At 43.3% G+C, this 13,138-nt stretch overlaps 1 protein-coding gene across 3 annotated transcripts in view; it reads left to right on the forward strand.

Moving 5' to 3' along the window:
- Trpc7 (transient receptor potential cation channel subfamily C member 7) overlaps positions 1–13,138 on the forward strand; it is a 140,035-nt gene that overhangs the window by 44,819 nt on the left and 82,078 nt on the right. The window contains exon 3 of one of the 3 annotated variants that reach the window (XM_008831821.1): positions 4,045–4,227. The exons of the other annotated variants lie outside the window; for them this stretch is intronic. Coding sequence (XP_008830043.1) covers positions 4,045–4,227 — 183 coding nt within the window. The remainder of the gene's footprint in view (positions 1–4,044; positions 4,228–13,138) is intronic. 3 annotated transcript variants of the gene reach the window in all.

The raw sequence follows: 13,138 nt of genomic DNA on the forward strand, positions 1-13,138 counted from the left end.
TGGTTATAAAGGGGGAAAACCTGGCCACTCTTCCATCTCTGCTTCCTGGTTTGAGACATGATTGCTTGCTCCCACATGTACTTCTACCACTGGTGACCAACATGATAAGACAGAGACAAGGGGCAGCCCTACCAGAGCCCATACTATGCTATGTGAACTTCTGGCCCCAGAAACTATAAGGAACATAGGCATCTTTACTTACAAAGGTAGTCTGTGTCACATATCTCATTATGATAATGAAAATCTGACTGATTTAAAGGTTGTAGATTTAGTGACATTTGAGCAAAGATAATTGAGCTGTAGAGACTGTTCCGAGGAAAGTGTTTACCAGCAAAGGGAAGAGCTAGTACAAAGGACTGGTTCATGCCAACTGTGTCTGGGGAACAGCGGAGAGGTAAAAGTGGCTGGGGGAATTGAGTGAGGAAATTAAACCAAAGGAAATACAGTCAGGAAGGAGAGAGCCAGTGTGTGCCAGGGTAATGGCTCCACGTTTACTTTGGATGAGGAGCCATTGGATTTGAGCAGACCAGTACCATGATCTGACTGCATTCGCTAAGTACCTTTCTGTCCTGTGTAGTGAGTACAGACTGCAAAGGACAAGTCAAAGAAATCAGGTAAGAGTGTTTTGGGTTAGAACAAGCAAGAGATGGTGATGGTTTGGACCAATGTAGACAAAATGGAATTAGTGAAAACAGGTCAGAGTATAGACATATTTTAGAAAACATACTGCCAGGATTTGCTACCAAATGATATATGCATCATGAGAGGAGTATAAGAATCAAGAATAGGGGGCTAGAGAGATGGCTCAGCAGTTAAGAACACTAGTTGTTCTTGTAGAAGACCCGGGTTCAATTCCCAGCACCTACATGGCAGCTAACAACTGTCCAGTAACTCCAGTCCCAGGGGATCTGACAGCCTCTTCTGAGCTCCTCAGGCATTGCACAACACAGGTGCACTTACCTACATGCAGGCAATACACGCATACACATAAAAATAATAAATAAAATTTAAAAAAAGAATCAAGAATAAATCCAAGATTGTCCGGAATAACTGTTTGCAGAAGAATGAAAAGAATGGAGAAGACTAAATCTAGAGTTAAGGTTTTTTTTATGTTTCAAACACATATGAGACATTTAAGCAGAGGTGTTAATAAGTAGTTGGATATATGAGTCTTAAATGCAGGGGAGAAGGCAGGGTTAAAGCAACACATCTGAGATTCATCAGCATATGAGTATTATTGAAAGCCATGGCACTACTAAGGTAATAAATATAGATAGATAAAAGGAGACTTCTAAGACTGGACAGGTCTTTGAGACACTCTAAAATATGACATAAAGGAAATGAGAATAAATCAACAAAGAATGTGAAAGGTGGCTACTCAGGAAAACACAATAGAGAAGGTTAAAATATGCAATAAACCAGGTAAAAATGTATATCAAGGAGGAACAAGCCATCAGTTACATCAAAGCATTTAATAGATTACATACGATGAGGACCAAGAACCAAGCAGTGAATTCAGCAACATGAAAGTCACCTGAGGCTTGGACCAAAACAGGCACAGAGGATTCAGTGAGCATGAAAGCATTGTTAAAGAGAACACTGCAACACACAGGGAGGGCACCTACACACACTGAATGCAGACAACTCTCTTCACAGGTTTCATTGTCAAATGGTACAGGAAAATCAGGATAGTAATTGAAGTCAAGAGAAATTTATTTTTAAGACCAGAAAAATAACAGCATGCTTACACACTGAGCCAGGAGGGAAGGGAAAAACCGACAGTACAGGAGAGAGAAAGGAAGACTGCGGGGGTCGTGTCCTTGAGTAGACATCCAGTATGCAATAGAGGAACACGCCTAGAAGGGAGAAGAAGTGATGGGGCCAAAGCAAGAGAGAGCCCAGACTATGAGTGCAGATGCACGTGGGGTGATAAATGTGATGGTGTGGGCATGAAAAGCTTCTCTTCTGGCAATGTTTTCTTAAGGTAGCTGGAGGCTCTCCTCTGAGTCTTGAGGATCAGGCAGGTTTGGAAGAGTGGGGAGGAAAGAAAGCATGAGTGTCTGTTCAGGAGAGTGGGAGAGTAGGTTGCTCAAGAGCAGAGAAGTGTAGTCAGCTTGTCTGAGTCTCAGCGTTCACGCCTGTCAGGTAGAAATGGCGGCAGTCCTCCATCACAGGGTTTTATAAGAGCTGTGTGTCACCCATTGGGACTGGGAGACCTCAGCATCCAGGAACATGCCGTTTGGATGATTTTCAACCAGGATAAGCTTTATGTGTGTTTTTTCTTGGATTCATTGCTCTCTTATGGGACTCTGAGGGTGGGTCCTCAGCTTCCTTCACCCCCACAGTACTCAGAGACCACATTTGCATTGCTCACTGATAACTTTTCATTATCTGGTATGCCGTAGTTCCTTGAGAATGAAGGAAGGAAGGAAGGAATAAATGGTAGGTGGGTGAGTGCTAGGGGAGAAGAAACAGAACACAGCTCTTCATGTCACCACCCCATCCTGTACCTTGAACACTCTCCAAGTACCTAACTTGAATTTGTCCCTATGACAGTCTGTCTGAGGAGAGCAGGAATCATTTTTCCACTCAGAGTTTCTGAATCTCCCTTCTACCAAAATTACAAATAAGAATGAAGGGTAGCCATTCTTGTCTGAAAATACTTCCTTGATCTTTTGATCTTTCCCTTTTCCCAGCAAACAAGCATTCACTTACCTCTTTCTCTAATGCAAGGTGACATCTTGATACAGCAGTCCTGGAAGGAGCCGAGAATCATTAATTCAGAAAAACTGACTGTGCTTCTGCAGTTTGTCTGGCTCCCGCCTATTTGCTAAAGAATCCAGTTTCCAGAAAAACAAAACTGCCACCCCATTGCGGACTACGGTTCATGAATCTGAGGGTTGTTGACAATGATTAGCACTGAAAGTGGCATTTGACACTTGTGTGGTTTCTGAGTAGACTGTTTCAACTAAGAAACCAACAAAGAAACCTCAAGGGGAAACTGCCTGGGGAAGTAGCGGTGTGCAGGTGGCATGACACATACTTCTCCAATGCTTTGGAGCATCATCTGTCGTTTAAACAATCTGCCAAGTTGAGGTGTCCCTAGGAAGGGACACCAGTGAGCTTCTCAGAGACATTCAGAAAGATATACCTGGGGGAAAAGGAGGAAAGAAATCAGGAGCAAGTTATTAAAAAATGAAGCCATGATGAAAAGGTCAGGACCTGGAGAATTTTATTCAGCAGGTGGGGAGCTCAGGAGCCAGGATTTGCAATACAAAGGCATATGTACTAAGAAAGCGTGTGTTGCTGGGTGTGGTGGTGCATACCTTTAATCCCAGCACTTGGGAGGCAGAGGCAGGTGGATCTCTGTGAGTTCAAGGCCAGCCTGGTCTACATAGTGAATTTCAGGACAGCTGGGCCACAGGGAGACCCTGTCTCAAAAAAGCGTGTGTTACATGTAAATTGCATTTGATTTTTAAATTTAAGATTTATAAGCCAGTTTTCCAGAACATGAAAAGGCATACCTGTGTACGTTCTTTCTACAATTTACCCTGTCAGTCATGCCTTTCCAGTGAATCCTGTGGAGCTGTCTCCCATACAGCCATGAGTACACTTTTTTCTGGTGCCTTAGAATTGTCTTGGCCTTGGGCACAAAGGAACTGCTTTGAAAGAGCCTGGGGAGAGCTGTGGCAGACACTCAGATCACTTAGGGGACAAACTTGCAAGACAGATTATTGGGCCCCATTCCTGGGAATTCTGACTCAGTGACAAGGGGTGGGATCTGGGAATCTACAATTATAGCACACACCTAAGGGGGCTAATACAAGAGGCCTAGGGATCACAACTTGGCAAATCTTAGCTTAGGGAAAATAGATTGTGTGTCAAAAGAAATAGCCCTGATTTCTGGATCCAGCAAAGTACTTGGCTCCAAGGCACTCGTGGGTTCTCTCTTGATGACCAGGAGCTGATCCACAGTGCTGGGCTAGACAAGCCGACCTGTGGGGCTCAGTGTGACACACCCCTGATTTCTCTTTATTCTGTTAGAATGATTACAGGAAGTTATCTATGCAATGCAAGGATTTTGTGGTGGGCGTGCTGGACCTGTGCCGAGATACAGAAGAGGTTGAAGCGATCTTAAATGGTGATGTAAACTTCCAAGTCTGGTCCGACCACCACCGTCCAAGTCTGAGCCGCATCAAACTCGCCATTAAGTACGAAGTCAAGAAGGTAAGCTGTCCCTGACCCGCTTCTAGCCTTCCTGCCTGGCCTTGCAGGGCTGCTGGCCTGCATTTGTGCTCATGCATATTCATGTTTCCACAAAGTGACTGTGATGTCACCTAAATTCCACCTAGACAGGGAACTGCCAGTCTTTCAGAGCTGCTAAGATCTCCCCACCCCTTCCTTCCTCCCAGCCCCCAGCAGACAGAGAGAGGAATCCCAAATCAATCTGCAAACAGGCCTTGGGCCTGGAGAACTGACGAGGTTTAGTCTCCAAATTATTGTCAGGATTCTTCACCATGAGGGTTCCCATCAGCTAGAAAGTCAATTCTAAGTCTTGAGAAACATGGAACTCTGGTCTTTCAATAGCATTAACTGAGCTTTCTCTGTATTTAGTTGTATAGAAAAGTTTAGAGTAAAGAACATGTGGGATCCATGGACCTCAGAGGCTTTTAAAGAGAGTTTACTCCAAAGGTACATAAAAGCTCTTAATAGGAGGTTCAACTAGACACCCCAAGAGTAAGCTCAGCCCACCTCCTCAATAGACATCAACGTATCATTGATGTATTGTCACTCCATATCCTTCGTATCACCAGTGGCTGGTCACACAGGGTCTTAATGAACAAAGGTTAGTCATAGTCCCACTTTGAATATACTCTAGATTCTTGCAAATCTGCTCTGTTAGATAACAGCAGCTGTTCTGATAAAAAACACTCCAAACACCCCTGTGTTTAACCCAGTAGTGTACTTTCCAGATATGCAAGGAAGTTGAGTGTTTGTCAAAGGTTTATATATTTTTTCCTATTATTTTCCCATAATTAAAACTGAAGGATTAGCTGGGTATGGTGATGCACACCTGTAATCCCAGCACTTGGGAGGCAGAGGCAGGAGGATTGCTGAAAGTTTGAGGTCAGCCTGGTCTACATAGTGAGTTCCAGGCCAGCCAGGGCTACATAAGAAGACTCTTATCTCAAAAAGAAATATGTTTTTTCTTAACTAAATAGTATTTTAAATGCCCCTAAATTTCTTCTTAGCATTTCTCCTCTTCTCTGATTATACTAACTGGAGGTATAGGGGCAAACCAGCCTCAACAAGCATCACATACCTGTGAAAATCATCTAAGGATGGTGTCCAAGTTTGATAAAGTCTCCTGCCCTTTTCCTTCAATAATAGCCATAAATCCTAAGGAAAACAGATTTTCCTAAGACTCAATCCCAAAAATAAAGCACAGATTGTTGGGGTACTGGGGGAAGCCAAATGATGATTTCAGGTTCAAAGCTATTTTCTTAGTTTATAGAAATTCATTTTTAACTTAACATCAGAGCTTGCAGAGGTTTATGTTTTGCTTTGCTTTTAACCAAAGCACAGGCATCATTCCTGAAACCACTAAGTCATCCATGCCCAAGGGGTCAAGCAAGCCCTGTTGTGAGGGCCATGTTTCATTGGCAAAATGAAATTGGGATTCCGGAGCTGCCCACCTCTCCTCTATTCACCAGCCAGTGTGTCTTCCTGCCCCTCACAGAGGAAAGTGATGATATCTTTGAAAAAGCCAGGGAACAGGAGAAGCTTGGTATCTGTAGATTTATAGTCACGGGTTTTGGCTATTAAAAGGAATCACAATGGTGCCTAACTTGTAGGCATTGACCATTTTTTCTGGAACATAAACTCAAACCTTCTAGATAAACTGTCACTGAGGGTACAGTCACTCAGAAAGCCTGGATATCTGGCCACGTCCTTGTATCTCCATCCCCTCTTGTCAGTTACCACATACAAAATAGCTCTGATATGAAAAAGTGAAGTCCTCCATGAACATGACGGTTTGGGTCAAAATAAACAGGTTTCATGAGGGAAATTATTTGCTCTAGTGGTATTGTCCAATTGGGGAGTCATAACGATCTCAGGGAATATCTATCATGAATGCCAACTGTCTTCGATCATACACATATAGGAAGATGACAAACGACCTATGTAAAATGTTAACCTTGCTCATTCCAAAGACTCCGGTGGATAAATTCTCTCAACCATATATGCCACGATGCAAAAACAGAGTCTCATAGCTTTTCTTGACATTTATTCTATTGTGAATTACTAATGAAAATGCCTAATATTACAAATAATATTATTATTAATAATATAATAGGCTTCCACTTTTAATTTAGTATATTTGCACAAACATAAGATAACCCTTGGAATTTGAGTTGAAAAATGAAAAATATCAAGGCCTATTTACAAATACATTGCCTTTTATATCTGAGATAGATAGGTAGGTAGATAGATAGGTAGATGGTTGATAGATAGAATATAAAACCAAAAAATATTCTTAAGGCTTTGTATACTAAGCAGGTGACCATGTTCTTGGAATTCCCACAATGTGCTAAATAGATGTGACCTTTAAAACAGAGACAGAATGGGGCTGGAGAGATGGCTCAGTTGTTAAGAGCACAGACTGCTCTTACAGAAGACCCGGTTCAGTTCCCAGGACCCATATGACAGCTAACAACTATCTGTAAATCCAGTTCCAAAGGATCCAATGCCTTCTTCTGACCTCCATGGGCACTGCACAACATGGGTGTACTTACATACATGCAGGCAATATACTCATACACATAAAAAATTAAAAATTAAAAAAATTAAACAGACAGAAGGACAGGAATGTAGCTCAGTTGGCAGCATGCTGGCTTAGCATGCACAAAATCTGAGTTCAGTGCCCAGCACAGCATAAACAGCATGGTGGCAGGTTTCATGAGACCCTCTTTCAAAGAATAACAAGTCTATGACAATATACATTGTTTACTACCTAAACCTAATTTGAACCTTTCCTTGTACACACAAAAAAGAGACAGGAAAAAAAATCTTACATTCAAATGCATTTGGAGACCTTGAGTTGAACATAGCCAAACAGATTCCTTTGCTTAAAAACATCATGGAGCCCTTAATACACAGCCCTGCTCTAGCAGAAAGAATAATGCGTCTTACTTGGCCACAGCACCCTCTTTCTCACAGTGAAACACTCTCCGTGTATCAGTTTGAGGAAATCAATGCGGGTGCAGTCTTTCTGACTAGGAAATATTTGGATCTGAATGGTGTGAGTGCTACCCTGTGATTGAGAACGCACCTGGATGGTGCCTTTCTTTTGAATGGTTGCCTCTCTTCAAGTCCCATCTTAATATCTGACCCCAGGCTGGCTCAGTTAAAGTCAGCCTCCATTAGATTAAGACAAGTGTCCACTGTGGCACAAGGGAGCTCCTGGTCAAGAGGTAATAATCCTGAGCTAGGGTCAGAAGTCCAGATTTCTAGCCCGATTTATCTACTAGTTGTGTGGCCTTCTAAGGCACTGGAGCTGCCTCCTGATCCATCTGCAAGTGAACAGATGAGCTTTTGCTTCAGAGAGCTTTTGCAAACTTTCAGATTATAAAAGAGGAAATACCCTGAAAATTATGACATTATCTACAGCTCTAAGGAAAACATTACTGTTATTAGTGATGACTACCTTTAAAGACTCCAGAGGTCCTTCTATCCCTCAAACATTCCATAACTTGTCCTTTGTTATTTCCCCAGATACCCTGGGGTAAGGACATCACCTAATCTGAGATTTTTCTCCAAGGGACCAAATATCTTGTGAGGCTGTGAGTGTTCATGATTTCTGCTCCACTCACCCTCCTCAGTAATGCAGCTGAACTCATCATGGTCCTTGGGAGACAGTGTTGGAAACACAGCTAAGTGTAGCCAATGAGATGGGCTCTGAGTCTAATCACTAATTAATGGGCTCACTTGAGCAGATCACTTAGCTTTTGTGTCTTGCTTCTCTCATCACCACAGGTAGGATAATAATGCCAACTTCACAGGTTATGATGAGACTCAGACGAGGTATAATATGTGTACCTCAAATATGCCCAGACCTCAACCACCTGCAGGTATAAAGAAGAAAGTGTTAATACACTCCTTCACTGGCTTGAAGGCAAGACAAGGCAAGTGATGTATGTATGTTAAGGGCTCACTTTAGAAGGTATTTGCTACTCACCTCAGAAGCCAAGCTCCCCTCACGGTGTTTCCCTCATGTTGGCTCATACCAAAGCCCTGAAGTGACTCTGGATGTACGCCACAGGGCCTTGTGCTCTTCCTGGGCTATTCTGGATAAGACGCCGTTGCTGTCTTCTCTATCTCTGTCTCAAATAGCCTTCTCAAAGGTCTTCATTTCCCACAATACACTGATTCTAAGTAAATGCCTCGGGGATTTCTAAGCTGATACACTGAAAAGATCTAACTAGGCTATATCTCAATTTAGGCTCAACTGAATTCAAGCTTTGCCCATAAAGGGAACCCAGTGAGTGGCTTGTGGTCACTGCTCAGTGACTATCACAGAGACCAGAGCCAGCCTTTGGTGATGTGTTCAACTTTCTAAAAAACGACAGTTTCACACCTTCCCCCTTCTCCTCTTAATTGCTTCATCATCTGGGAACATAAAAGGGTGATGCTTTCCTTTCCTTTAACTGGATCATCTTTCCATCATTCCTTCCTCCATTCTACCTTAGGGGGAACTGATTGACTCTCCTAGTCATACAGGAGAATCTTACAGACATCAGTCCTATAGGATCACTTACCAAAAGAGAGTAGGGCAAAGAGACCCAGAATTTCCTATTTTGTATAAACAAACCATTAACTCTCCCTGAAGGAGATGGAGGTTCTTTGAATATATTAAGCAAAGGCTTACTACTGGGGTGGGGCAGGAGGAATACACATACACACACACACACACACACACACACACACAAATACAGAGATATATAGACAGATAGAGGCAGACAGAGACAGAAAATGAATACCTTTTGCAAAATATCTTACTTCCATAGCAGAAAGCATGTCTGTTACTAGGCAGCTCAGCAGTATCAACAACAGTGGTGTTAAGTTCCATTGATAAATCTTTAGTCACCACCTAGGAGTACTACAGACACCAAACTCGACTACTAGAGCACCCAGTGAGAATAAAACACAGTCCGTCTTGCTCTCAATATGCTCAGTCTAGGGAACAATATGGGACAGGTGTCCCATAACTATATCAGCAGCAGCCTTGGCCTAGAGGGAGAGGTCTCATCACTTAAGTGTTACAATGATCAATCAAAGTCAAATTCACAGTGCTGACCTCTGTCAGATTTCTCAATGGCTCCCAGTTCTAGCATCTTGGAATATAGTTTGACTTGGAAGACTGATCGTGGTGTCAATCATCTTTCCTTTCAACTGGAAGACACACACACATATACAAACACACACTATCCTTAAAAAGCACTCTCCTGCCCCCCAAGACTTCCCAGTCCTTGGAACTGTAGAAATACCTTCTACTTGCCATGCCTGAGCTCCTTGGGTTCTTCCTAACTCACAGGGAGGTCAGCGGGCGGGGAGGAGAGTGCAGAGGCCTGGGAGGATCCTCATGATCCCTACTTCAGTGGTACTGTTCCTTTTTCTTTCAGCCCACTGTATAAGGTAATACATCCTTGTGATTTTCATTCATTTACTTATTCCTCATTTAACAAGCATCCACTGATGCCTAGTAGCTCAGAAGCTCTGCTCAGAAGCACTGGGATCCTGAGACGACCAAGACCCAGGCCTTGCCCTTACGTGGCTCATGTAGTGATAGAGGCAGCAAGGTTAAAATCATGTCTGAGCAGAGGACACAAGACAGGGGACAGAGACAGACAGAGGCCAAAAAGAGCATGGGCATGGGCAACTCTGGCTGAGATCTCAGCAAGGTTCTTCTGCATAGGAATGTTTATAGTGGGTGACTCCATGGATGAGATGCACCAGGCAGGATGGTAATTTAGACAGAGAGAGGTGAAAAGTAAGACACGCCCTGAAGAGAAGTGCACGCAAAGCAGGATGAGCATGCCTCTGTGACTATGTTATTGTGAGAAAAGAAACGAACTGGAAGGCTGAGTAAAAACCAGATCCTGGAAGTATCACCCACCGTCCATATGCACCTGGACTGTGTATGGCCAGGGCTACCCAACAGGACTTTCTGTGATGATGGAAATGTTCTATTTTGTGACATTCAATATGGTTGGCAACAAGCCACATATGGCTAATTAGCACTTGAAAACTGGCTAGTGTGATAAAGAACTGAATTGCTAGCATATTTTTAAATAATCAGTTGAAATTTCGGTCTGTGGTCAGTGGTTACCAAGTTGCACAGCACAACAATGTAGCCTCATACATCCAACAAGCTTTTGCTGAGTGATTACCAAGCTTTGCTATCACTGGAGTCATGGTAGTGAATGAAAGTTACATAATGTTAACCAGCTCCACTCTGTGCATGCAGTGCTCCTTGGCACATGTCCCAAGGTCCTGGCATCTCTAGCATCACAGGGACTCGATTGCAACTTAAGCTTCACCTTCAGTGCTTCAGGCAAGTGCCTTTTCTCAACAGCCTTTGAGAACTGGCACATGAGCTTCCATGACCCCCTTATTCTCCTATCTTTCATGCTTCTAAAATGAGCATGCCACATGGATAATGCTGTCAGATTTTATTTCCAACTTGGGAAGCTATCTGGCTCTCTTGGAGCATAGTTGCATTAGCCTCTGCGTGCTGAGCCTGGGTAAGCATTTCCCTGGGCAGTTGTTTTTAAGCAGGAAACCCCTTCTGGGACATTTTCAGTTTAGGCTCTCTCCTTTTAAATGAATTTGAATTTTTCATAAGACAAAGTCTTTGGTCTCACCCTCAGGGCACCTTTCCTAATTGTCCCAGTGCATAGTAGGAGGTTTCTCTTTATGGTGCTAATATCTTTAAATAATTACAACTGCCAATCTTGTCTGCAACTTTAAACTCCTTCCTTTCTCCTCCAACTCCCACATTTTGCATCTTTTAGATCCACTTGCTGGTCCCTTCACTGTGAACTTGAGTAAGAGCAGTGAGAAGCAACCTTGACATAGCCCTGGCACAATCATGTCTTGAGATTTCTTCTACCAAATAAAATAGTCCATCATTCCATAGTTAGCCTCACTTGAGGCTTGTCGGGTCACAGGCAGAATACAGTCACATGCTCTGCCAGAATAAAGATGAACGGCTTCTGTCCCCATTCCTGACAGAGTCCTTGTTCCCTCTGAAACCTCATGAGCTAGGTCTCCACTGTTCATGTTTCACTCAGCACTCTGCTCTTCTAAACTCCCAGAAGAATGGCCCACTAAGCTCCGCTTAGGGCAGCCTAGGACTTCTCTAGCTCTAAGTTCCACACATTTCAACAGTTCAAAGGCCTACCAACCATGTATTCATCTGCATCACAACAACTGCATTAGTTACTTTTCTCACTGCTGTGACAAAATACCTAACAAAAGCAACTTAAGGATTTATTTTGGCTCACAGTTTGAAGGTGCAATCTATGTCAAAGAAGTCATAGCAGCAGGAACAGGAGGCAGCTGGTCACATCCAATCCACAGTCAGGAAACAGAGGGAGATGAACACTGGTCCTCAGCTTGCTTTCATCTGTTTATTTAGTCTGGGACCCCAGCCCATTAAATGGTACTTCCGACATTTACGGTGGGTCTTTCCATCTCAATTAATTCAGTCTAGAAAGTCTCTTGCAGACATACCCAGAGGCTAGTTTCCCAGATCATTTTAAACTCTGTTAAGTTGACCATTTTGACCCATGGGCCGTAGTTTCTAAATTCTTGATAGCCAGGAATACTCTTTTATATAAAAACAACATGCCCCTCAAACCCTATAATCTGTTTTCCCGATATTCCACAAATGTCAGACTTATAAAGACGCACGAAATGTGTCCCTTTCCTGGAATTTTGAAACAGGGTCTCCCTATAGCCCCAGCTAGCCTGGAACTTGCTATGTAGACCAGGATGGCCTTGAACTCACAAAGATCTGCCTGCCTCTGTCTTCCAAGTGCTGGAATTAAAGGCGTTTACTCCCACACACAGCTGAAGATTCTTTTATAAACATGGGGCCAGAAACTACCAAGAAGTGCCCACAAGACTCAATACTGTGGAAGATTGGGGGGGGATCAGTGGGAGAGCATTTGACTGCAGAGGAGATTGTCAGTTGGTAATTGGGATGGGGAATATTTCCACCTGCATCACCATTCTACTTAGACCTGAGCCAAAGGAACATTTTATAGACATGACATAATGAGCCCATTTTTATACTGCTAGTTAAAAATAGAGCTCAGTGGACAGCAATATAGCACTGTAGCTGGGAACATCACTGCTTGGTTCTTGCTTACCAGATACGTGGCTTTAGACATATTACCTCAACTGCTGGCCTGGGGGGGGGGGTCTCTCAGGTACAGTGAATGTTGTTCTAACCTTACAAAGCTCCTGGCCTAAATATGTGCTCAGACAGAGGACAACGTCCAGCAGCAGTCACAAGTGGTTGGCATCATCTCCCTCGTGCATTCACCATAGGTAGGGCACTGGAGAGAGGGCAGATGACCTCTGTTGAGTCCTGTTTCATTTCCTCTGTCTGCACAAAGCACAAGCAAGACCAGTGAACAAAGGGGCCCTGGGGACATCAGGCCTTTCTAGAGGACATCTGAGGGGCCAGTCAGACACTCACATGCTCTGAGCAGACATTCTCCCACTGTGCTTTCTGCTGTGCATTATTCTAACAGATGCTCAGAGTTAAGATGAAAGTTATTGTAAGAAGCCTGCCTGGTCAGACATGACCCCAAGCTGTGCTGCATGATGCCACTCACTGCCATACTGTGTTGCTGTCAAACCATCAATCATCAACTTCTTTGGGGATTCCCCCACACTTCCATGGCTCTAACCTGGCTATGTGGTACAAAAATAATCAATGTCTAGTAATCACTTGGCTCAGAAGTGCTTTCTTTTATACAAGGAAGTATTGTGTTTCCCAAGCAGAAAACTATAAAGAAAGAAGAAATAATCAAAATATATGTATGTGACTCATGATCCCTTTTCT

The sequence above is a fragment of the Nannospalax galili genome, unplaced genomic scaffold (genome assembly GCF_000622305.1).
Source record: "Nannospalax galili isolate Female #2095 unplaced genomic scaffold, S.galili_v1.0 scaffold735, whole genome shotgun sequence".
Classification (NCBI taxonomy): domain Eukaryota; kingdom Metazoa; phylum Chordata; class Mammalia; order Rodentia; family Spalacidae; genus Nannospalax; species Nannospalax galili.